The sequence below is a fragment of the Lagopus leucura genome, unplaced genomic scaffold, assembly GCF_019238085.1.
Source record: "Lagopus leucura isolate 7727_CA_CO unplaced genomic scaffold, USGS_WTPT01 Super-Scaffold_100159, whole genome shotgun sequence".
NCBI classification, from domain to species: Eukaryota; Metazoa; Chordata; class Aves; order Galliformes; family Phasianidae; genus Lagopus; species Lagopus leucura.
The window spans coordinates 31,129,025-31,155,436 of record NW_024962335.1 but is presented as its reverse complement, the minus strand read 5'-3'; the positions used below and the strand labels follow the sequence as shown (position 1 = coordinate 31,155,436).

The window sequence follows — 26,412 nt, the reverse complement described above, 5'->3', positions numbered from 1 at the left end:
ATCCCTGCAAGTGACAGTTTCAGAGATGCACAGCAAAAAGGAGATATTTAATTAAAGCTACTCATCTTGGAAATCAGGGAGTTCTGCATACAAAGCTCCCCTGCAACAAGGATGAAAGGCCCCTTCCACTGGCATTTACTGCTCAGGGCTTTATTAATCTTTTTACCTGCTCCAATTTCCCCTCATTCATTGTGACACAGCCGATCATTTTCCAAATGAAAATTTTTTTTTCCCTGCCCAAAAGACAGTTTACCTCGTGCACTTTGAGTTACAATTCCTCTTTCCTCAAAGCAAAGCACAGAATTAAATGTTACCTCAGGAATAATGGATAACACTAATTTAAACCATTAGCAACAAAATCTTGACTGAACGAGCACTGACTATGACTCAGCATTCGGCATTTCTAGAAAGGGGAAAAACTCAAGCTACTGTAATAAAAAAAGCAAGAGAAAGATATAAAAGCAAAATTGTTTAGAAGGTAATATAACAACATTTTCCCACTGCTCTGAGTTCCTGTACGTTATAGAACATTCAGAATTATTTAACTCCTCTGCTATCTAGAAACTCAACACCTAAACAAGCTCTCTTGCCAGAGCCTGGTTTCCTTCCTTCAGGGAACCCCTTTAAGCTCCCAAACAATCAGTTAGCTACAAAGGCTGTTAATAAGCCCTATGTAACTTATAGAACTGGCATGCTCAGCACATTAGGCTGAGGCTGCTACAATGCTCACATGGTACACTTCCAATTACTCCTGCAACATTGAGATGATCCACTCAGGCAAAGCTGAGTTGTTCTACCAGTGGTGAGTGCTCTCTCTCAGGGAGCATTACTGTTACTAAAGTGTGCACTGAAGTCATACAAAATATAACGAGCCTTCATCTTACAAAGCTGTTTCAATCCTTTATCTTTTTGCAGTGTTTCCTGACCTAATCACCTCTTCTTAATCCACTCTTCTTCCTCAATACTCATTTTCTCAATCCTTACTAGATAGAAGGAAACCACCAAAAAAGACAAGCCAATACATTCTCTCACAAGTTTAAGTCAGCACTATTGGTAATGACCCTTCCAGGAGCTGGACATGAAAACACACATCTGTCCTCAGAAACTGATTGGTGACTTTTTGCATGACCCCTCCCTGGCAAGATCAGGCCTCTTGGCCATCCTGGCTTTATACAGCCACAAAACTTGTTATCAGTGAGCTTTCAACACACAGTTTTTAACCTCAGGTTAACCAAAAATCATGCCCTGGGTACCACCTCTTCTACTCCACTGTATCAAGCATATCAAGTACATATCAATTAATGATATTTCATTTGTAGAACCATTACAGAAATTACAGAAAAAGGACTACTAGCTATTAGGCAACTGACAGTAATGAGATGAGAGGTTGGTTTTTAGGGCTGACTTACTCTGTGACTTCGGGAAGAAACTCTATCTCAATCCTAGTGTACAGGGATGCAGATGAAGCAGAGCTTCCCATCTCTCAACTTTTGCCTCTCTTGTCTATTTACATAGAAAATGCTAGGCAATGCCAGGCATAAGCTCTACTACTTAACACAATCAAGAATCCTTGAGCACAAAAAGACTTCAAGCTGTATGGCAAATTAATAAATCACTTTAATTATGCAAAGTATTACACAGCACAAAGAGATGTTGATCATGTTATCAGTTTATCTCTTCTAAATATTCATGAGTTTTATGTGGCAAATGATGCTTTCTTGCTCAATTATAGGGAATTTACCTGTTAATTTCACAAGCAACTTTTGATCATATTAACTATCAAGTGCCACAGCCAGTATACCTTTGCCACAGCTCCTGAAGATAAGAACATATTTACTGGGCACAAAGAGAAAGGACACAATGACTGGAAAATATCATGTGGAAACAAAGCAATACAATTTGGAATTTCTACCCACCTTTTGATCAAAACTTTCAGGCGTTAAGTAGAAGTTGTGAAGTGGAACAAAATAATCCTCAAGGAGACCCATGAGCAAAACCAAATAAACACCATCTGCAAACTAAACAGAAATATTGGTGACATTTCTAAATGGAAGCATCTGTTTTCAAATAAGCACAAACAAGTGGAACAATTAATGCTTGGTCCAAACGATGTACATTAATTTCTGCCACTGTTGTTTGCTAGCACAGAGGCTAAAGACAGTTTGGGAGTCACTGACTTTTCCTTTCATGCACAGCAAGAAGTTGATGGCAAGTGCAATTAGCACTTAGGGCTTTGTTTCATCTGCTCCCTGGATTCACCTATACCACTGGCATCATCAGCACAGCTGAGCAAACTCAATCACACTTTCCTTAGAAGTGTGTTGCTATATACATATATGATACAAAGCTTTATCCCTACATATGGTAGCATTGTTTCCTCTACTTTCATTTCCTGAATAAAACAAGTCTATCAGCTATAACACTAATTCATTCAAGAGCATCTGTCAAGTAATGTTTAAATCACTTATATCCTGTAAATACTTCCAGGCAGTAGAGATTAGAAACAATTTAGCTGGTAGTTACATACAACTGCCACTCCTTAGGGGCGCTGAGTATTGAGTTTGTCTAAGCAGAGGCCGAACTCAACATCCTCATTTATTAGGCTACTGAATACTTCGAGATGAGGTAGAAGTACGTAAGCTTGTTCTTGGTTGTGATTATTTTATTTAAAAGCTCATTTTAAAAATGATCTTTTGCTCCTTTGATTTTCTTGAAGAGCCTTGCCAACTTTACTACTGTGTCTAACAGAGCTTTCTTGATTAAAAGTTTAAAAAACAAACAAACAAACAAAACAACCAGCCTTCCTGGAAAACATGATTTCACACTGAATAGTCACAGTCCTATTTCTACAGTACGTAAGTACTACAGTACATAATAATTCCAACTGCAGTCCCGCCTCTCAAGTCATGTATATTCAACACTCTGCCTCTAATCAGAACTTCAAATTAAAAAAAACTGTCACAGGTAGGAACCTTAACTTCATAAAGAATTTGTTCCAGCTCAAAATAGACTCTTCACAGTATCCATAAATACTACTATAATAAATGCTCTCAGCAGTACTGTTCGGTATTCCTACCAGACAGGAAGACTACTGGTTGGTGGAGGGGGGCAGATGCTATATATTTCAAACAGAACTCTCTCTTGTGATCCTGGTACAGCATATGTGACATCTTCTAACCTTTTCAAAAGTAAGTTGCTGGATACTTCCAAGACATTAAGAAACAATTTCTAGAGACGGAGCAGATCAAATCACCCATTTATTTCCGCAAAGATATAAAATATCAGCAAATGACTGGTACTAAACCAAGTCACTCAAATCAGCTACCAGTACTCCAGGAATAATTCCCTAGATGTCATGATTTTTATTATTATTATTATTATCATTATCATTTTTCCCAAGTGCAATAAGGTAACCTGCCACAGCCCAATGAACTCTAAAAGAACACTTGTTTCTGCTTTTAAAACTCAGCCAAAAGTCAACCTGAAAATCACTTCGTTTGACCTCCAGAGTTAGAACTACCCCACTGACACTTAAATTCACTCTTACTTAACGTTTCCAAGCATATTCTGTACCCAGTTTAGTGCTACAGGTGGGGGGGCTCCTGCAGAGCTGACTGTGGTGGTAGACAGTTACCTCAGTGAGCTTTAAAGAAACTAACCTGGATACCAACAGCAGTCAAGCCAAGGCAGTACATGAGCTCAGAGTTGCTAATCCACACTGCTGAGAAGTGCTCACAGGATAAAGAGGACACAAAGGCCTTTGTGGCAATAGCAAAATTGTTTCCAGTGCCTCTTCCATGTGATCAAAGCTAGCACTGATATCGCTGTGATGAACTGCATGCTGCAGGCCAGACTCCTCCTGAGAGCCCCAGGCAGCCAGCTATTAAGAGCTCCCACCAGCTCATTAGGAGCCCTCACTGCTAGTAAGACACAATCTGCCATCCATCCATAACTATAGCAACAGCTTTACAGCACAGCACTTTGATCCAGGAGACAAGTTGCCCTGAAATCCAGGGTATTCTACAGTCATTAAAATGGACATAGTGAATACCCATGAATTTCACTTTAAAATGCAAATCCCCAGTAGTATGAAGCATATGTAAATAAGAGTAAAGGAAGCTAACATCACTGAATTACTTTTAAAAAGTAAAAGCCATTACTATTTAAAAGATACTATAAATTCATGTGCTCAAAGAGAAGCGCTTCTCTTTGAGCACATCAATAACACAATTTAATGGAATAAGGATCTACATTTGTCATTTACACAATTTTAGACTACATTTAAAAAAAAAAAAAAAAAAAAAAAAAAAACTTACCTGAGTTTCTAACTCCGTTACTTCCAAATTCAGTTTATTCAAATGTTTGTTCACAAAGGTGATCAGAGACTATAAAACACCAGAACCAATAATGTTAGAACTATAGGTGATGCCTATGTTAAAGGGTTAATATACCCTTTTTAGACATTTTTAAGCTTAATAAACACAACTCTGTTGTTTGCTTTTAAGTAAATAAGTACATAAAAATGAAAACAACTGAGTAGTATAATCACTTTTGTTGCAACATAAACCAGGAGTCACCAGGTGGTGCTATTACACACTTGTTAACTTTCCCAGTACATAAAGCATAATTCAGCACGGTGTGAAAAAGCTGTGATGGCATTGGTTCTTTTGCAGTTTCTTTGTGAAGACGAGGTCAGCAATAGGTGCATTTACTGTCCACCAGTCTTTTCAGTCTGTTAAAGAATATCCACTGAGTGAAAGGCATCAGCAACACTCAGCTAAGACGGGACCAACAGCACACAACTCTGCGCCCACCTCTGTTTCTGGAGTGATGTGCACTTAAAATGGCAGTCATGATTTAACCAAAATCTGCACTGTGCATTTTTATTCACACATGCAGAATCCATCTTAGCCAGTTAAAATATCAAAGCAGAAATCTGATAGCCTGCTTAGAACGCTTCCAAAAAGGACAGACACATGGTTGAAGGCAACACTTCTGTAGCACAGGTAGAGCAAACTTAACTCTATCAGCTTTAATAAAATACTTCCAGTAGACTTTTGCCACCACCTGGTCTCGTTACCCTTCGGTTCATCCCCTCCTTGCTGGAGGACAGCACTTGGGGTATAAAAGCATGTACAACTGTCCAGAGAGAATGATTTGTATCACTGCAAATACTTCGCAGAGTGGCTTTTTCTAACCTCCACCACTTTGAATCAGATAAAGAAGTAGCTGCTGACATAGTTAGACAACTACATGCAGCACTGATCTTTTGCAGCTTAGGGGCAGTCGAAAATAATGTATATGGCTGCAAACTGTCAATGCCTGTATCAGCACTACACAGAAAAGCCTGGAACAATAAACAACAGTAACCAGACAAGAACCTTACTGAAGCTGATCAATCAAGGTACCACCTGCTTCTAAAGCAGAGCTCTTTTGGAAATAAACATCCTTTTTATTACTTTAAAATCCTTTTCTTTCACTGCCAGATTTCTCTGGATACCTTTTCCAAAAACATAAGAAGAAAGCAATGAAGAAAATAAAATCTGATTTTTTTTATATTTTTTTTTTTTATATTTTTTTTACCTTTTTGACGACGCTGAGTTTGTCCGGTGCATGATCAAAAAGCGTGTCAAAGGCATCGCGCTCTGGTTTTACAGGAAAAAAATATATTAAAATAAATACACCTCTAATAGCCAAGTACAGGAAGTATTTTATGTTTTGTAAGCTTAAGGGCCTGCCTAAGGAAGATGCATAACAAAGACCCAAGCTAAAAGTAATCATTTTGTTTTAGCGTCTACCTAATTACCAGAGCAAACCGCACTAGAAATTTCAGGGTTAACTGCAAATACATTGACTGCCCATTCTTGTCCTTCATAATTGGTGGAAGAAAAAATAAAGTGAAACAAATTTTGACCATTCTCCAACCATATCTTAATCGTTGAGACACTGAAACATCACCTGATGGTACACTAGAGCCATAATCATAGCTACATTCACGCCCAAAGGTCAGCCTCAAAATCAGATGTTCATACAGTTAGTTTTATTCCTACTGGTCACACAATTGACTTCAGATAAGCTTAAAACAGAACACGTAACTAGAATGTGATTTACCACTGAACAAAGAGCAAAGCTTATGAGCAGTATAAATATTTGAATCACTGTACAATGGTAAGGGGTCTAATTGCTCTACAACGGCATTGGATCCAATCTAAAATCTACTGACATGAAAAGATTCATGCAATATTCCACACGGGCATTTCAGGGCTGACGAATTTTCTAAACGCTGAGTTGTCTGGACAACATTTTAAATTGAGTCATCATCAGGCGAAACAAGTGAAAGAAAAACTAAAAATCTGAACAGTTGCATTTGTGTTTAAAAAGAAATGTGTCCATTTATATTTAAATTAAGCAGTCACACTGAAGAAGGTGTAACTTACTGGTGGGGCTGCAAAGGTTTTTGTTTGCAGGCCACTAATAATGGTAATAGGAAATACTGCCCTGTGAAGCATTTTTACTATTTATTACATAGAGTGAAAACAGACCAACAAGGATTAGTCTGAAAAACAACAGCAGTGCAGATCTGATTCTACCCATTATGTGCAGGGTAAGAAAATCTAATCCCACAACACACTTCAACCCTGTGGTATTGCTCAATCCAGTGTCTTGAACTCTTGAGACAAAGCAGACAAGATTTCTGTGCTGGATATAAACAAATAAAAAAAAATTCAGGGTCAACTTTGTTACTTACCAAATCTTCCCATCATCATCCTGCAAGTCAGAGAAATTAAAAACATTGTGTTAGTTCATGAATAGACACTTTGAAAAGACAAGACCATGGGCTTAACAGGTCTTTTCCTGCAAGATGCCGAGGGCTAACCGTTCCTATCATGTCAGGAGGCTGGGCATGTTGCAGACCTGATGCAACGTGCTGCAGTGTCCCCAGTAAATCACCAGTGATATCAAGGAGATACATTTGAAATGAATTGAAATTATGTATACAGAATTGTGATGTTTTTTTATGCATCACTGTTTTTAGGATGAAGAGTGAATGAACATGTTTCTGTGGACAGTTTTCATATATATAGTCAGTAGAAACTATAACACATGGCTCAGAAAGAGTAAGGCTCACTTTAATCTGTTTTATCTGAAGAAAGAAAACATACATCATATTTGACTGGAAAGTAAACAATACTGCCACGCATCAACTATATACACAGCCCAGTGACATCACCCCACAGATGTTTATCAACTGAGCATCAGGCCCTGATTTGCACAGACGAATTTGAAAGTATTCACTTAATGCTGGAGTCTGCTGATTATTGCATTTTCTGTACCTGTCCAGGTATGCAACATATTAAACAGTAGCCTCTTTTTATGTATCATTAAGTAGCTTAGCAAAACACATGCATAAACACACAGAAGTAACTGTAAACATCTTTCTTGCTAAAAATAAAAAATAAATAAAAAGTCCAAACCCTACTACACAGATTCCATCTAACAAACCACATCAGAAGGAGAGAACAAGCTAACTACACTGTTCAAGAGTATAGGAGGAATTCTGGTCCACAACACAGAAGCAGAGCTCAGATCCTACAAAGAAAACTATGGATCTTTAACATCCACATAGAGATGTAATGATCTCATTTTTGAATGTTTCCATCTGAAATATCTTCCCCACTGAGCAAGCCACATGGTACTTCATTTATCATCAAAGTCATGGAAAGCTGAGCCAACTCCACAGGGAGCCAATACGCAGAAAGACTGAAGGAGGGCTCGCGTAACCCCTTTTAGAAAAGTTGACTTCAGGCCACATGAAGGAGAACCTCAGCTTTTATTTGCAGCCAAAATGCATGTCTTCCCTTTTCCTTATAAAAAGAAAATGTAAAAGCAGAAAGCAGAGTAAACCCATTGCAAAAACTGAGAGTAAAGACGTTTATTTATTTTTATTGAGCTCTAGCCCTCAGGTACTCTACGAAAATAAGAGATCTCATCTCTTCTTACAACTTTATCAGTATAATTTCAGTTTTGAGTCATTGCCTTTCATCAAAGTAATCTACCCCCAGAATATCTGCACTGGTCCTTAAGAGAGACAACATGTCCAGACAGAAATGAGTTATGTATGGTGACCTGCAGAAGGAGGAAGAAAGGCCCCCAAGTGTCACTTCCAATGAGGCTCCCAGATAAAAGCTTTTTTGATAGAAGATTGTCAAGAAAACGCTGTTCTCCTTTGTAACGTATTTCCAGGAGCAGTTGTTTTTATACAGTTAAAAAGCAACACATTAAGAATTTTCTTAATTTAGCAGGGGTGAGGACAAGATTATTTTTCTGTTTTGTCCCTGTGAAAAGTTTCACATACACAGACTCAAAAGACTAAAGCATTCTGTGCTTACTCTGTTGTAGTCGTCAGCTCCTCTGTAACATGAGTTGTCTGAAGAAGGCCTTCGCGTTTCTGGAAGTGAAGGGGGAGTTAGAAACAGAGATTGCATTAACACAGGAGAAGCTCATTAGAGGCTCAACAACATTCATCATCTTTCAGAATCCCAGAGGAGAAAACTGCGTAAACCACGTTTGCTAAGGCAAAGTTTTGTACAGGTAGAGGTGAAACAGCTGACACAAAAGGGCTCACTCCTACAACAGTAGCATTTATCAAGCTGACAGTCAAATGAGTATTTGGGAAATGTATATATATTTGCAGCCAATAAACTCACTAACAATTCTCTGCCTAAGACCACAGTCAACACTGTGCCTGGAATGCACATTAGAGAGTTTGTCAGCCTCATCTTAAACACCCCAAGTTATTTGTTTTGGTCAGGGTCAACCAACACTTTGATACTACCAGCAGCCTGGCTCTCAGCAGAGGTCTAGCGCTAAAGAACAGACTGCCACCCCCTGGCCAAATTTCTGTTGTGCTGGCAAAGCCCTCAGTGCACAAGGGAGGCTCTCTGAGAGCAGACACATTACTGAAGCCACCAGTCACACTCCTGCCAGCAATCACCACAGAAACGTAGAGAGCATAAGAGACCTTAGTAGTGATTTCACAATAGACAGCATGTTCCTGTTACTGGATTTTGTTTCCTTGCAATATTTTTCTGTATAAGCAAGAACTCTTTAATCCAACAGAGAGTATTTGCTAAGACCATTTCAATCCAGTTTCCTCAGCTCTGTTAAGACACAGCGCTTCAGTACAGAGGTACCAATATTCCAGAGTTTGGGCATGTGGCAGATGCTTTTCTGAGGCTGGAACTGTTTTTATCCGATTCAGAAAAACTTCTCAGCATCTCTTTTCTATGGTCCCTTACAACATTACAGCACACAGCTTTATTTTCTTCCCTCCTTCTTCTACATTAAAAAAGATGACATCAGGTGCTCAAATATCAGCAGTCATCTAGGAACCAGGTCCTGTCAGAACGACTGAAGACACAGTTAATAATGAAAGCTGCTAGCTTTGGTAAGCAGGGAAACTGCCACCCTCAGGCACAAGCTCTTCGCACATACACAGTCTCAATCATTTTCACCAGCTGAACCCCAAACAAGAACTTATTAGGCAGAATAGCTTTGAAGAGAAGCACATCCTTCCCCAGAAGCAATCTAAAATAAGAATTGCAATTAAAAAAAAAAAAAAAAAAAAAAAAAAAAAAAAAAATCAGTAACAAGAATTCATTCCTTTCTACTTCCTATTCAACAAATGAGGGCAGTGCTGCTTTCCCAAGCCACCCAGGGAGCCTTGCTGAGAGCAGAGTGGGAGCCGCTGTCTCCCACCCTTGTGCTGCAGCAGCTCGCTCCTGAGCCTGGCCCAGAGCTGGATCCAGCCCGCTAGCCATGTCTTCCCAACACCTTACCTCTGTATCACGAATACATCCAACCCTTCTTTCCCAAGGGAGCCACAGGAATGGTGCGAAAATTTTGGGAAAGACAGCCAGGATGACAGCATGGGTGGAAAAATGAGGAAGCATCTGACAGGGCAGTGTTTTAATGTGTATGAAACAATGTTATCTTTATTCCATCTCACAGAGACCCTGTTTTACTCACATCAGTTTCTGGATCTTTTGGTCACTATGCGCCCTGTGAATAAAACCTCGGTAAGAGGTGACTAGTGAATAATGCCTCCAAACTGCTGATGAGACAGAGGGCTGGATACCCACGCTGATTTCCCAGTGGGTGGAAATGGCAGTACTTCCATGCAGCCCTCTCAGAGCACACACACAAGGCTAGATTCCTTGGCCTTGCATTCCAAAACAAATGTCATCCATCGATAAAACTAGGATTGCTTGCACAATTGCCACCAGACACATCTTCATACTGCCTTTGCTCTGACCTTTCTGCAACTCAGGCTACAGAGGAATCTTCCACCAGATCTTCCACCAACACCAAGGTGGGACATACAGCAATTTTAAAAATGAGGAATAGGAAAGCTGAGTGCAAAAGACAGCAATTACTGAGTCTTGCAAAAATAACCAATGGGCAGGGAGCCTTACGAACAATTTTTACACTCGCTTCTGAGACATTTTTGTTTTCCTGAATTACAGTATTTCTTCACCATGCAAGCTCACGTTTCAATTATCAGGAGACAGTCAGATGCAAGAAAAGTCTCAGGATTTCCAATTCTCACTGGAGCTTCACAATGAAACCATGAAGTTTCAATCCTCCTTGCCCTCATTAAGAAAGGCTGGAACAAAAGAGAAACACTGACACCATTATTAAAACAAGTACAATCTTAGACTCTTAACTCAGCACTTCAAGGAGCCGTCAACAGAATCTTAACTAAAAGACTCACCTAAACCCTTGCTCTGCTAGGACACTTCATATATAATTTGGATTTATGTTGCCATGCTCACATTTTCTATTTTATTTGGAAGAACGGAAGATCTAAAAAAATCAATTTGGGGTGTTGGATTTCAAGACAGGTTTGAAATTAACTAGATTTCAGGAGTTCCACAGTTCCACTCTTGAGAGACACCTCATGGTGCCCATTATAAAACAGCATAAGCAAAAGTGTTTTTCTGCTGGGTTAGTATTGTTGCTGCTCTGGGCAGGTAGGAACATAGATAAAGGTTTTTCCGGACAGGGAAATTAAAGCAGAAAGTCCTCTCCAAAGCAACTGTGGATTTTCTGAGCAAAATACACACCAAAAGACCTCAGTATGTTTCTGACAGATACTGATCCAAGTACAGATTCTTCTTAGAACAGTAACTGAGGAAGGTCTCAGTCTGCCACCTTAGGACTCCAAAGGAAGGGCAGAATTCAAAAGAATGCCAAATCATTGCTGGTCTGCGTAGATCTTGATAAACACTTCCCATGTAGCATGGTGTTATCATAATACTACTTCATTTTATAGATAAGGTCATTAAAAATCAGAGGAAAAATTACAGAAGAGAAAGCCCACGACACTTACATAAGATAGAAAGTATTCTGTACCATTCTTGGGTTGGCTAAAAAATGCGTACAAATTCATTAAGTAGCAAAATTCTAAGCCAGCATGACAGTTATTTTCACCATGTAAACACAGAAATTGAGAAGGTTAATTCAAAGTGCCAAAGTCACCCATGAAAGTGAGACTTAACTACTTCGGAAAACTTCAGTATTGGTGTGTTCTTGCACACTTCTCCCACACCTTCCAAGGTTTTCTTGCTCTGGGATCAATTCTGTAAAGCTTAGTCACTCTACACTTTACAAACTATTGATCAGTCTCCTTAAATGTATATTCAGATAATAATCTTACATTAACTATAATCTAGTTTGAAAAAATCCTAACAATTACTAGGATCTGTAATAAGAAATGATTTAACAATAAAATTGATAATTATAATAGTTTCCTTACTTAGGTTGAGAATAATGCTAACCTTATAACCATTTTTACTTTTGTCAACATAAAAAAGGCTACATACAATCCATCTAAAGAGATTTATGTTACTAAAAGAGCATGTATTTTTAGACCAGATTACGAATGCTGAACAACAAAAATTCATTTTTCCAAACCATAAAGCAGAAGTTATTTCTTCTGTGGGAGCACTGCAAAAGAAACACACTTCAGTTCATACCTTGTCTTGCATTCCACTTAAGTAAACAAAACTGAATGAGGCAAGCAACGAAACAAGCCTCCTCCTGCATAGGCCCAGCTGAGGCAGGCTCACAGCCAGCAGTTGTCACAACCATTTCCAGGATCCCAGAATCTAGGTCCAAGAGCAGCAGTTTACAACTTCTCAAGCGTAAATAAACCTTCCTTGTACATGGCATGGGAGTTTGCTTTCTTCTTTCTTTCCTCTTCCTTCCTTCCTTTTCCTACTTCTGGTCAGCCTTCATTTCAGCCCTGTCTAATCTCCTGATTCAAGGACTCTGGTAAATCAGATCCTCTCTGTATGTGTCCTCTCTATAACTCCAGCAGAAAAGGATGTGTGGACAATTGCTCTGAAGAGTTCTATCCACTACAGGATGTGAAATAAGCTGTGAAAGGACAAGGAAAGGCAAGTTTTCCCTCGTTACCCCAGGGTTTTCTTCTGACACATCACAGTTACAGAAGGCACTTCACTGCGCTGGGCAGATTTCTAACATAAGGGTGACAGAGGACTGCTGACCACTGTATTTTTTTTTTTCCCTTTCCTTTCTAAAGTAATCAAAAGAAACTAAAATATAAATTAGTCTTCTATTTACATTCATGTTACTTCATACCTAATTCACTGTTCCTAAAATGAAAGAACTACAGCAGTCTGAAAGCAGTTTAAAACTGTCTCGAAAAGAATGTATACATTTATTGTGAGATAGGGAGTACCTGTCAATTACCCACTTACTCTGTACCTCTAGAGCATTCAGGTACAGAGTCTGAAAAATGCTATTATTTAAACATAAAGCAAAATGAGGGTTGCCTAATCAACGATGATGCAACTGTATCTTGTAATGGTATCAACACTTGCAAAGCAAAGTACAAGATCACTTTATCTTCTTGAAGTGGCATGTACAAAAGGCACTTCCACAGCCTGTTACCAGCAGCTGAGCCTGCCGTGCAACAACAGCGCTGAGCACCACAGCAAACAGTCATGGCTTGATCAGAGAATGGCCAGATGCAACAGATCTGCCTGGTTTTACAACCGTTGTTCAGGAAAGCTGGGTCTACATCCTGCAAACTGTACTGCCATGAGAGCTTCAGTTGGAATGGAAGACAAAAAGCAAGAGCAGAAATGCTCTGAAAGTTGAGCTGTTGTAGACTGAAAGGAAACTGTTGATGTCAAGCAGAGAAAGGAATAACTATAGCAATATCTAGGGCAGGAGGGAAGATGTCAACGCTCCTTGGATGAAATCTATTCTGCACATCTAAGGAAAGCTAACAAAAACACAAGGCTGTGCAAGAAATGATGGAAACTACACTAGTGTGCCAAGGAAAACAACACATCTAAGTCTGAATAATAAGTCACTGGGGAAACACAACATCAGTAACAGGCTTCACAGACTGAGATTCTACATGTTGAAATTCTTTCTGTGCTATTTGTGTTTCAGTGGCTTCTCTATACAAATGCACGGCAAAAAAACGTTTTCTGAAGTGCCAAAAGTTACAGACACAACTCTCTTCTATACAAAATCACATCACACTTCTAACTTCATACTGCAATAGAAAATCATGTAATCGAATAGGTTTGAAAAGATTTTCAACACGATCAAGTTCAACCACTGCCTAACACTGACATGTCCACCCCTAAACCACGTCCCTAGGTGCCACATCCCCATATCTTTTAAATATTCCTAGGGATGGAGACTCCACCACCTCCCCATGCAGCCTGTTCCAATGCCTAACTGCCCTTTTTATGAAGAAATAATTTCTGACACTTAAACCTCCTCTCATGCAACTTAGGCCATTTCCTCACATAGTGCTCCTAAACATGTTAGAGAGAGGATGTTCTTGGAATCATATTTAATCACACAAAAGGCATCCCCAGGACTGGGACTCACTAAAAAACTAGGATAAGAATTTTCTAAATGAGACAAGGCGGCAACAGACAGAAGCAGCCCAGGAGCATGAAATCAGAATAATAGAGAGTTGTTGTTGTGATAAAATTCTTGTCAAAGTTCATACTCACTCGTACAACCACCACTTGTACAGACACATGTTCAGGCAGTCGGATGGGAGCCCGGAAATGCATTGCCAAAGCTACCAGAAGGTGAAGAATGGAAATCAAGTTCTTGCCATGGATTGCTGCAGGGAAAAGCAAGCAAACAGAAGAATACTGGCATCTTATTTTAAACAAACATCTCTGGGGAAAAGGTGGAAGAACTGAAACATGTCTACAGTGAAGATTATCTTCTTTCTTTTTTCCTTCTCCCTTCTTTTTCCTAAATTAACAAAGGCAGCAGAGCCTAGATTCAACTCTCATCAGGTTACGTAACTAATTTAGGAGTCCAATCATTTCAGCTCCCTCTGTAGTCAGTGAAGTAAAAACAGTCAGAATCAATCACTTTTCTTCCACTGTACTGGAGAATTCTGCTTTTAGAAGATGTTCAGAGTGTTAACACAAGCTTTCCTGACTGTAAAAGACAAACGACATTCACCACCTCAGTGAAACATCTTCTCAAACTCCATTCTCATTTTTGGATAATAACTGGCCAAACTGGAACTTGGGGCACTTTCTGCTTAGCCTCTTAGAAACTACATCTTTAAACAGGACAGTGTAGTGGCCAGAAGGCTTAGATCACCCTCTAGTAATTGAATGATGGCTTAATTTCTCGTATTTGTAGGATTCGAATTCATGAAGCAAACAAATTACTTTCTAATAAAAGCATATGCTTAAAGGAATAGCATTCCAATTATTCCATAGCCATGTATGCCTGTCTTTAAAGTCTACAGAAAGTGGTACCAGTTATAATTCACACATGGATTTGGTAATATCTGCTATGCAAATAAATACCCTATTATCACACACTCCTTGTCTATCAAGCTGAGACAGAAACCATAGAAACGTCCTTACAGTCAACGTTCCACTTGATTGTCCAGCCATGGGGTCGAAGTAAATCATGGACAGCTTCCAGGACCGTCTGCAACTTTTGTTTCTGACCAATCTCAGACTGAGTCACTTCTGCCACATTGAGTTTACGGTCAGCCAATTTTTCTGTATTTGAAGAAAGAAACAACAAAATGAAACAAGCAATACCAGATTGATAAAGGAGCTGGGTGGGAATAACAAGTGCAGAGTACTGGGGATCAGAGTTGGACTCTGCTAGAAATTTCCCAACAAAATGATTTTCCTCAGAAAGCAAAATAACTGAAAAGCAAACCTTTATCAAAACGTGTCAGTTCCAATAGGCCCTGTGACAGAAAACAAGTAAGGTCTGGCAGAACATGCTCACCAAGCAGGTGACAAAATATTTAGTAACTTTAAGACAGGGAACAAGTTAGCAGTAATGGTTACTGTGCCTCCCGTTTTCTTTCATTGCTGAAAAACAATGGGCATAACACAGCCTTCCCTACACAAGCAACTTCCATCAGTTTAATGGACTTTTCTGATAATTGAAGTTAAGTTAGGACAAAGAAGGGACAGGCTGGTGTGGACGTTTCTTCAACTTAATGAAATCTATTTCAGGCTAGCTGAAGGTCTGAATTTAAACTAAAGAACGTGAGCCTCCTTAAGCCATCGAGAGAGTCATAGATTCAAACTGATGTACTGGAAGTGATTTAAAGAAATAAGTAAGCTGGAACAATACTGTTGTGTTGTTATACTGGCTTAGTTGATCACTCTTAGAAATGAATTAACATTGCATTATTTTCTAAAATGACATAACTAAAATTTTAACTTTTTTTCTATAATAAAACTATTTGTTGTAAAAATCATAGATAAGCCACTTTTCTCTTCTTCTGCACTGTGGCCTTTGCCAAAGAGGCAGGAGTCGAATGCCCTTCTCTCAAAGAAGAGAGCTGAGGAAGGTGGGATAGAGTTTTCCATCCACCATAGCAACGGAAACTGCCGATCTCTTTTCTCTCCTCCCTCTGGAGAAAAAATGGTCAAACTCACTGCACTAGCAAGTCAGGACTGGATGAACATACAACTAAGTATTCCAGTCTTTAAAACAAAAAAAAAATATTTCATCAAAACCTTTTTCACAACACAGGATGGGCTAGACAAACATTCTGAAGTTGTCAAAACATACTATTTCAAAAATGGAAATATTTCTGGTCTCAAGTTTAAGGACGTGTTTCTTTTGGACATTTTACATAGCTGTATATATATTTTTAAATGTCAGAAATATAGCTTTCCTTTAATAACCCAAACAGAAGAGATTTGCAGGTTATCAATTCATGAACAGTTTCACCATTTTGATGGCTTCTATCGATCTAACAATTTGTTATCAGTATCTGAATAATCTTAATGGAAAAACGTTCCTTGGATGTCTGTGAGTCTTTTTTAAGCTGGCTGCCAAAACATGTAAACATTATTTTAAATTATCTTAGATCTTTTATTAAAAAAAAATAATCTATTCTACAAGATTCATTCTTTTTTTGTCACAAGTTATAGCTCCAATCCATTCTCAGCCCACATGAACTTCCAATCAGCAAGCAGAAACTAATTTCCCTTTACCCTGACACCAAAAGCACCACACCACCCCAGCCTCTCTCATTGGCATTACTCGTACTTTGTTGATAAAATCAACCAAGCAAGGAGCCCTAAAGTGGTCTGATAATCATTTGCTCATCTCCCACTTCAAACAGCTTCAAAGTAACCCCACTGACAAGCTGTTGTCTTTCATCTGCCCATCAAGGCAGATCTTTCTGTTTGTCCATCAAGACAGATATTCTTTAAATACCTCTCACAGACAAGGAATGGTATCTGCTACTTGAAGTTTAATAACCCTACTTGTTGTTAGCCTTTCCTGTAGGCAAAAGAAAAGATGACTTTGTTGTAAAACTGGGGATTGTCTTAATCATGAGGCTTCAAGCATCAGGAGCACCACCGCCAGGCATGACAAGCTTTGCTGCATCTCACATCACTGAGTGGGCATGAAAATGAAAAGTTTCAGGAATAAGACTTGCTGAATAAATCAAGAGACCACTGAAAAATTCATGTTGAGACAACACCACACTGATGGCTTCAGGCCAGGGAAAAAGCATTTGCTCTCCAGTCAGAGGCCAAACAGAGAGAGCATAAAGAAAAGTCAGTCTAAATAAAAGTATCAAGCCTGCAAGATGTACATGCCCACCTCTCCTTCTGTAAAAGTCCAACTGGTCATGCATGTATGGACAACAAAGCACTTTCTAAATGTATGCAGGCCTGAGGGCAGAAACCATGGCCTCCACAGAGAGCACTGATTTCTTAAAGTTCCCAATACAAATGGCTTCAATAAAATAAACTACCATCAGCCAGAATACCAGCATGTATATATCCAAAGTACCATTTTGCCCTCTTATTATCCTCTGACATCAGACTGATGTCACACGCTGTCTACTACCTTCAGCAGTGAGACAAATTTGCTAATCCATTTCCACTATTTTTACCTAAACCCCAGAAAGAACTTGGAGCAGTGCCAGCTTACCCCAATTATTTCAAAGAGCTTCCAGAGAAGATGCAGTAAGAAGATGCACACCCTGGTGTTAAGACTGGTAAAGTAATTCACAGAGAGATTTAAGTAACAGTGAAAGACTTCAGCTCCTTTTTCTGAATGCCTTTATTTAGGAGTACAGCACCAGAGCAACCGTCAGCTGAAAGTCCTCTGACAGTGACATAAGCTACCAGATACTATCCCAAATTGGGAACAGTTTTGTATTCACACAAATATTGCACACAAGTTGTTGTTTACAAGTTCTACAAGCTTATGTTTGCCAAAACATTGCATGCATTTTATTTGAGGAATATGTGCACAAAATTCAATAAGTAGCTTCAGTTACCACCGATAGAATTAGCATCACTTAATCCCTTTTCCCCTACTCTGACACTTATATCCCATATCTCAACCCTATTGAAAACTATTTCAACTATTGAAAACACGTCATAGGCAGACAGCTCTCAACTTACTTATTTGTCTCCAAGAAACAGGGGGGATCTACAGTGAGTACCTGAAGCTTCAAGTCTCTTTGCTGAAAACACCCTGGTAAACAACTACATAATCATTCAGCTTTTCTTGGTTTTGATTCTTGCAAAAGCACACACTGTAAAGATGCAAAAGGGTTGCAAAATCAGAACTGCTTAATTAAATATATATCCTCATGTACCATTTGCACTTAAAAGCACACTGTGAGTATGTGCCTGCTGTCAAGGATTCTCTTTTTCTTTTTTTTTTTTTCTTTTCCTAGAAGTAATTCTTTATGAACTCAAAAAAGCCTCTCAGCCCAAAAAACTTTCAGGAGAAAACTATGAAGACAAAAGTTTGGACTACATGGCTTCTGCTTGACCTCCTCTTCACCTTTTTTTCTGCCACATTTCAGTTCTCTGGACTACTACTAGTTCCCAAATGAGCTACCTAAGAATGATCCTCCCCTTTCAAAGGAAGAGTGCCCTAGAAAAACAGAGGAGAAGCTGACACTGTAGCTATCAGTGAAACAAACTGTACCCTCGGTGAGACAGTGAGTTACTGCATAGCTTCATTACAGTCCACATTTTTCAAAGGGTTTAATTTGGGGCTTCCTTTCACTTTCTGGAGCCGCCTTCTCTTGTGTGAACTCACCTAGTAGCTTCTGCAGTACCTGCCCATCATAAAGATCCTCTTCAAGCTGTTTCACAATGATTCTCTCCTCCACCAGCACATCGTTAATCCAGTCAATTAGAACCTGGGAGTACAGAAAGAGGAAGCAAATGTCTAAAAAGCACCAAAGTATGTTCCTTCAGGCAGTAACTAGGAACAGAAAACAGAACAAGAATAACTATGTTCGTGTATTCCTTAGTTACAGAGACAAATAAATAAATGTTTTTGCTGTTATTGCTTTTATTTCAGGTCTAGCAACATGGCAATTCTAATGCCCTGTATTTCTTTGCATTATATCTTCTTATTACACTAATTCTAAAGCAGAAGTAACCAGTAGCTCTATAGCAACCACCTTTGCCAATATCTAGCAAACCTGCTCTCCATGTCTCAAGCCTCATGCCTTACCTGTTTTAGGTGATCAGCAGGCCTGCCAGGAGATGACAACAGACCCCTGAACCTGCAAGGCTCCCAGCACTCCCACTGTCATCTTTGAGTAGACACGAGTGGTAGGGAAGAGAAAAAAGCTTCAGAGGGGTGAAAGTGAATATTCCCACTAAGAGGAACTAAACACACTCATTAGGGAAATTGTTGCCATTAAGCAACTAGGCATTTTAACTTCAGGTATTACAAAACACAGAAGTCTGTAATTATAATTTTGGTCATCTGGGCCTGATAATCATACTGCAACATATGTAAGTAACAGTCCCCATACACTGACAACCATAACTGTCTGCAAAACAAGAATATAAAAAAAATAATAATAATAAAAAAAAACATTTAAAAATAAAAAAAAAGGAACTGACTTAAGTTTTCAAGGTGCCAAAGATAATAACTTCCAAACAGTTATGGGAAAAAAAGCATTGACTGAAGTTGGCAGTAATGTTTTCCTCCAATTTATTATTTGGAAAATTAAATGCCTTTTGTGAAATAATGCAGTTCTGCGGGAAGAGATGTCAAGTTGTATTGCTAAATCCTTGACTATAAGGGCAGAAGAATATTTTGCAGATATGCAAAATACAAGCAGAGCCATCTAAAATAATGAGCCTCAATTAAAAAGCTCTAGTTTTTTATTTGCTTCATATAGAAGGGCTGCTGAAAAGGTAATGCCTCTTATCTTATTAAGTTGGTCCACAATGTCAGAGGCAGATGTTGGTGATACGGCAGCAGAGTTTAAGCCTTCTGTATGAGAAGTATGAGAAGTCCTTCTCTGTATGAGAAGTATGAGAAGTATCACAGCCTGAACCTCTGATTGACCACCTGAGGCAAGCAACGACTCATTCCTGGGAGCACAGGTAAAGGCAATTCACCTGTGCTACTAGAAGGGGCAGAACCTGGCTCCACCTCTCCTAGACCCCATTTAAGAGCTGACTATGCCTAGGGAAGTAGATTGCTTTTCTTGGAGTCTTCTCAGTGAGCTCAGATTTAGGGTAAGCTTTTCATCCATTCTTCTTTAGTGTGATAGCCTGTTTAGCCTAACTTTCCTGTATATTTCTTAATTGTAACATCTATGCATTCAATGATTACACACTTTCCCACCAATGTTCTTTTACATTTTGCTTGTATGACAGATGGCAGAAGAGTGGCAGTCTGAGTAAGTAGCATCTGACATGGAAGTGCAAATGAAGCAAAGGTGTGTCACTGAATTCTTGCACATGAAAAAAACTGCACCCAGTGACATTCACTGATGCTTGCTGAATGCTTACAGAGAACAAATAGTGCATGTGAGCATAGCGAGGTGGTGCATACTGCATATCAGTAGTGGCAATGTGAAAGAGAAGCCATGTTCTGGATAGCCGTGCAGATTGTTGTGAGTGCAGCATGCTGGCTCTTGTTCATTGCTGGTGAAAATTCATAGCTAGTGGTGGTGATTATGCTGAAAAAATAGCATTACGTAGCTGAAAATCTGCTCTATCAAACAGTGTTATTGTGCTCTTTGTATCTGTTGTGGTGTTCATGGAAATATATAAGTGGCATTACTTCTGGAGCAACCTATATAAAACTGGATTCTTCAAATTCACTTTTTGATTAGATCCCATAATTCTGCCTCTTGGCAGTTACAATAGCTAAGAACTTTGTTCCATTTTAATATTCAAGAAATTATGAAATAAAATAAAGGACTGCACTGAAAAAACATCTCTTTTCATGGAGGCATGAATATCTGACTGTAGGTCACAAGGATATTTAATCTTGCTCTGGTGTCACAGCCTGATAGAGACATCACATGGAGATAGAGGAGAACATTGATTACTCTTCCTGCATTTCATCTTCTAGCAGCTCTTCAGCTGTCTCTAAATCAGGTAAACTCTCAGCTGCTCATTTCTCTTCTAGATTTAAAGCTTTATGGCATGTCATCTACCATCAGGAACAGGGCACCTAGACTTTGCTTTTCCTTTGAAAACCTCTAACACAATTAGCTCATTGGAGATTGCCAGCAAAAGCCAGCTGCAAGAAGATGCAGCCCAAATAAAGCAATAGAGCTCTGCTCTGCAGGTGGGAAATTATCTCCACATTTGGAGAGAAAACTCTTTTTAACTATTTTTGTCTCTCTCAATTTTTTTTTTTTTTATAGGGGACAGAAGGGCATTTATGGCAAAGGGCTGCAGAGACAGGCAAGTTAATAAAAAAAAAAAAAAACTGCCACAGCTGAAAGACAATAAGGCCTCAAACTATTCACCAATGGTACCGAAAAGCAACTCCTAAATAATGAGACATCACCAAGAGAGATTTCAGAAGCCTTTCAATAAAGTGATTGCCCAGTTCTGAAATGATACAAGTTTTACACATGCAGACATCAACAGAAAACTAACTGAAGAAATCGCATTTATAGATTTGGGATTCAAAGAGCAGGCATTCAAAAAAATCACCTGAGGTTCAGCTGAAACTATCAGATGACAATCACAATCTGTTTAAAATCCTAATATGAAGATGCCAGACTTCTGTTTTTCGTAAAGACTAGGGATGCTAAGCTATCTGAAACCTGTAATGAACGGACCATTTTTTCCTCTGCTGAATAGTATTGCAGTCAGAACACTGAAAACGTCAAGGAGTTTAAAATAGAAATCTGGAAGCGCTTCCTAATGTAGGAGTGAATATCCCATTTTCAAGACTGTAGGTAAAGAAGAATTACAAAGAAGCTATGAAAATACTTTGATATGGGTACAGGCTATTTAAAAAAAAAAAAAAAAACCACACAAATACTTACATTATGTACTACTTAAATGTCTCTGAGAAACTTAACGCTGAAAAATATTTGACAGAAATTACATTCCAAAGATACAAATTGCATGAGATCTAGCCAGAGTTATTTTACTGTTTTAATAGAGTAATATCTGAAAGAAAAGTATCCCAGAGAACGTTCTGGCTTTTTTAATAGTCAGACTACAGATCCAGCTCTGGTAGGAAATTGAATTTGCAATTTGTATTTATAAATAAATAAATAATCCAAGTATTTTTACAGCACTGGAAGACTGACAAATGTTGCAATTAAAAAAAAAAAAACCACAACCCACAACCTTCCCAAAATCTGCTGTTTTACCTCTTAATTTCCTGATCACGTCTTAATTAGGAGCCTGGAAAATCTTTCTGCACTTATTTTTATTTCTATTTTAAGTTTTGCAAGGGACATGAAGCACTGTTTTGCTTACTGAAATGATTAACGCAGAAAAATACTGTCTGATTCTCCTCTCACAAAGTCAATGCTCCAGATCTTTGTAGTTTCTCCTTCATGCAAAGACAGAAGCTGAAAGTTTTCAGCAATCTGAATGTCTAAAAATGTAAACAGCTTGACACAGGCATGGAGTACTTGGTGGGAAGCAGACCTAAGGAGCAGCCAGAGTTTTTCCAGCGAGTGAGAATATGCTCAACTAAGTTAGGGCTATGTTTGCTGCATTAAATAAGAAATGTAAAGAGGTATACTGCAAAACCAAGGAAAAACTTCACTGCAAGCTTGTTGTCCCAGTGTCAACCCCAACAATATGCCTCCCCTTACATGTAATGACTGGTGAAGCCATCACCAGATCCCACACGTTGCTGGCAATCTTCTGCGTACCTGAGGCTCACCCTGGTCAGTACCTGGAGACTCGCAAAGCAGGATACAGATACACAGGGATGCTTATGCCTCTTAGTCAGAACACATCCTTAAAAAAATCTGCTTTTCTATGTATTCAAGATTAGCACTGATTTTAAAACTTCAGTGTAATATTCGCACATCCTGAAAACCATGCCTGCTTTCCATGCAGATCCACACTTGTGGAAAGCATCTCAGAACTCTGACAAATACTCAGGCACGGGTGCTTATAGTTCTAAAATTTCCAGTGGTACTCTACATTTTGACACATCCACTTATTACATCATTTTTGGCCAAATGCATATAACTGATTAAATCAGCCACGGTGCATTACTAAACACTGAAAACTGAACTTTGTTGTGAGGGAGACAGTTGAAATTCAAAAGTGGTAGAAATCTAGAAGTAAAAATGAGTCTTCTGCCCGGCTATCTGCTTTTTAATTCGTGCAAGATGGGCTTTCACTTCAAACTTCACTAGCTTTGTGAAGTGTTTTTGTTCTACAGGCTGGCTACTCCCACAGCAGTGAGGCACATTCAGAGTTAATGTGCAGAGTTCAAGGGCATAAGGACCCCATGGCCACTGCTCCAACAGCAAAGAATAACATGAAAAACAAAGCAAACTACATGAATGAGTCTGCCCCAATGGGAAAACAGGAAACCCGCTCACCAAAACAGCAAGAAAAGAAAACCCTGATTTTAATGACCCTTTTCGCCCTTGACTTCTGGGAGAATGAGGAAGCACAGACCAAAAATATAAAAGCTTAACTGTCTTTAGGGCTGAAAATGGAAATGAGCATCAGAAATTCATATTCGGCCTTGGAAACTACTGACTACACGCAAAGCACTGCCAGGCCTGAAAGGAGAGAGAGACTAGTGAGTTTTTAGGAAGCAAGGTTTCATTTAGCTTTACTTGAAACCTTGGTCATTTGTCACTTGGCAAATAAGCGACGAGGAAAAGCTCACGCACTTCAGACACTAGAAATAAAGTACTTTTTGTGTAAATTATTTATACATATAAATAAAAACACAACTCCTCTCTTTCCCTGACCTGAATTTTCAGCTTTGGACCTGTTCAGCCACACCCCAAATTGTATTTACACACAGGGCACATGAAGTGATGAAGAAAAGGCTGCTGGCCACAGAGAGAATTTATTTGAACACATCAGAACATATCACTTCATACTGACAAACTGTCAACGAGAATACAGTGATATTCTCGTGATGATATGATAACAGTGATATGATAACAAATAACACTTTAAGGCATCATTTCAGTTACTGACAATTTTCATATGTGCAAGAAGATTTAAAGTATGTATTTTTGCAACCCCAATTAAGCAGCCTTCTGTGAGGTTATTCACTGCATATCTGCTTTAGTACAAATGAGAAATTGGCTGGGTTTTTTTTCTTTTCTTTTGGTTTCTGCATTACCACAATAGTACACAGCTTTTCTCCCAACAGCTCCGTCAAAATCACTTCCAAATGCTCACGAAAGCTTGTACTGATTAATCCACTACGCATATAATTCCTATGGCACCACGCCTAGCAGAAATTAAAACAATATTTTGTGGAGACAAAGAGATATCACAGCAGCATCAGCAAAAGATATCTCTGCTTCCTCTTTGCACTAAGTTCCACCTACCCTAACGGCATGTGGCTGACAGGGGAACAGAAACACTCAAAATCAGTGATGGCAAACCATTGGCATGTCATACGATGGCGCTGAAAGGGATTTGGGCTGGCACCAACGAAGCTTAGTCATACTGCCAAATTTTAAAAGGCATCAGGCCCTGTTTCTGCTATTGACACATTCCTGTTAGAGAGGAAAAGGCAGAGAACCACTTCGCACTATAAAAACCCCAATCCATTCAACCCGTTGATTCCTTGTTATTCCATGGAGATCTCTGATTTCAAGCTCTGTGGGACCCAAAGCCTCTCCTACTGGCTGCTGCTGTGTAGCACTTAACGGGGCTAATTCTTGTCTAGCACTGGAGCTCCTGGAAAACTTAACCAAAGAACACAAAATAAAGAATAAATTGTTTTGTATGTGCGTGTGTGTTCTTCTGTGGCACAAAATAGGGTTTGCCTATTGATTGCCTATGATTTAAACCTAAATTTAAACCTTGCTTAAATAGATTCACACCGACACTGTATTAAATGTTTCTCTGCTAAGCTTCTGTAAAAACTGAGAGGTATGCAAATGCTTATCAATTACTTAGATCATTTTTCAAGTATGCACTCCACAGGACACATCTCCTTCCTTGGGGGATGATCCCAAGGAAACCATCTCAGGTTACATGCTGCTCCTTGCATCAGCTGCTCCAGTTTAACTGGTAGTAAGTTACTCTCACTATATGCAAGTGCAAACTGATGTACTGAACCAGAGTGTGATTCTGCAGTACGTTTGAAATGCTCAGGCTCTAGGTCTGATTTTCATTCCTCCTGAAGGTTTTCAGCCTTTCAAAAAAGCAAAGTATAACCTTGATAGACTACAACATCCAGGGAAAACTCATCACCTCATATTAAATTCAATAGCAAAATTTTCAATTTAAAAGCAATGTTGATTTCACTATCAAGTCTCCTGAATCACAGAGTACATTTGGTTCCATTACTGCAACAACTCTTGTTCATCTGAATTATTCATTACAGTATTTCTGCTCTATTAGCAACAAAACCACAGTGTATTTTGAAAGAGTGGTGCAAGGCCACTACACCTTATGGAAGAATTAATGGATTTGAGAATTAACAAAAAAAAAAAAAAAAAAAAAAGAATGTGCAAATTCACCTAATTTAAAAAACAGAACACATCCCAGGTAAATTAGAATAACAAAGAAAATTTGAGGGCAACTCCTTGCTAAACTCCTCTTGATGTGGTTTTGTAATCCTAAACATATCCTTGTAATGTTAATAATAGATCATTGCACTTGTTTTAAAGATTTATCAGATGAACAGTTTGCTGAGACATTTTGTGATGCATTTGCTTGTAGATAGAGTGAACATGGTTTCCTGAAATGAATGTGTTGCAACCAGTCCTCTATGTTGAGATGGACACACTATCTGAAGTTTTCAGACCCACCTAGCTACAGCTGCATGGTTGTTTCCAACAACAAAAAGATATGTATTTTTTAATGATGTTAAATTAACAAAGAGAAATTGCAGCAGGAATCACAAGCAAAAACACTTCTTATAAATATATCATGTTTGTTTAGAATTGCCAGCACTTGTGATCAAATACCTGGTATGAAGACAGGCTGAGGGAGCTGGGATTGTTCAGCCTAGAGAAAAGAAGGCTGCAGGGTGACCTTGTTGCAGCCTTTCAATACCTAAAGGGAGCCTACAGAAGGAAGGGGAATCAACTCTTTGAAATGGTTGATAACTGCAGGACGAGGGGAAATGGTTTTAAGTTGAGGGAGGGGAGATTTAGGTTGGATGTCAGGCGGAAATTCTTTACAGAGAGATTGGTGAGGTGCTGGAACAGGCTGCCCAGAGAGGTTGTAGACGCTCCATCCCTGGAGGTGTTCAAGGCCAGACCGGATGGGGCCCTAGGGAGCCTGGTCTAATATTAAATGGGGAGGTTGGTGACCCTGCATGGGGCAGGGGGGGTTGGAGATTCATGATCCTTGAGGTCCCTTCCAACCCTGGCCATTCTGTGATTCTGTGAGGGAAGAAGCCATACATCACAACAGCACAGCT

General features: G+C 39.1%; 1 protein-coding gene across 5 annotated transcripts in view; it reads right to left on the bottom strand.

Moving 5' to 3' along the window:
* PARVB (parvin beta) overlaps positions 1-26,412 on the bottom strand; it is a 59,401-nt gene that overhangs the window by 8,507 nt on the left and 24,482 nt on the right. For all 5 annotated transcript variants that reach the window (XM_042889593.1, XM_042889595.1, XM_042889596.1 and 2 more), the window contains exons 4-11: positions 18,637-18,739; positions 14,952-15,092; positions 14,067-14,182; positions 8,391-8,449; positions 6,749-6,768; positions 5,584-5,645; positions 4,317-4,385; positions 1,917-2,018 (exon numbers count right to left, since the gene is read on the bottom strand). In XM_042889593.1, the coding sequence (XP_042745527.1) occupies positions 1,917-2,018; positions 4,317-4,385; positions 5,584-5,645; positions 6,749-6,768; positions 8,391-8,449; positions 14,067-14,182; positions 14,952-15,092; positions 18,637-18,739 (672 nt within the window). The remainder of the gene's footprint in view (positions 1-1,916; positions 2,019-4,316; positions 4,386-5,583; positions 5,646-6,748; positions 6,769-8,390; positions 8,450-14,066; positions 14,183-14,951; positions 15,093-18,636; positions 18,740-26,412) is intronic.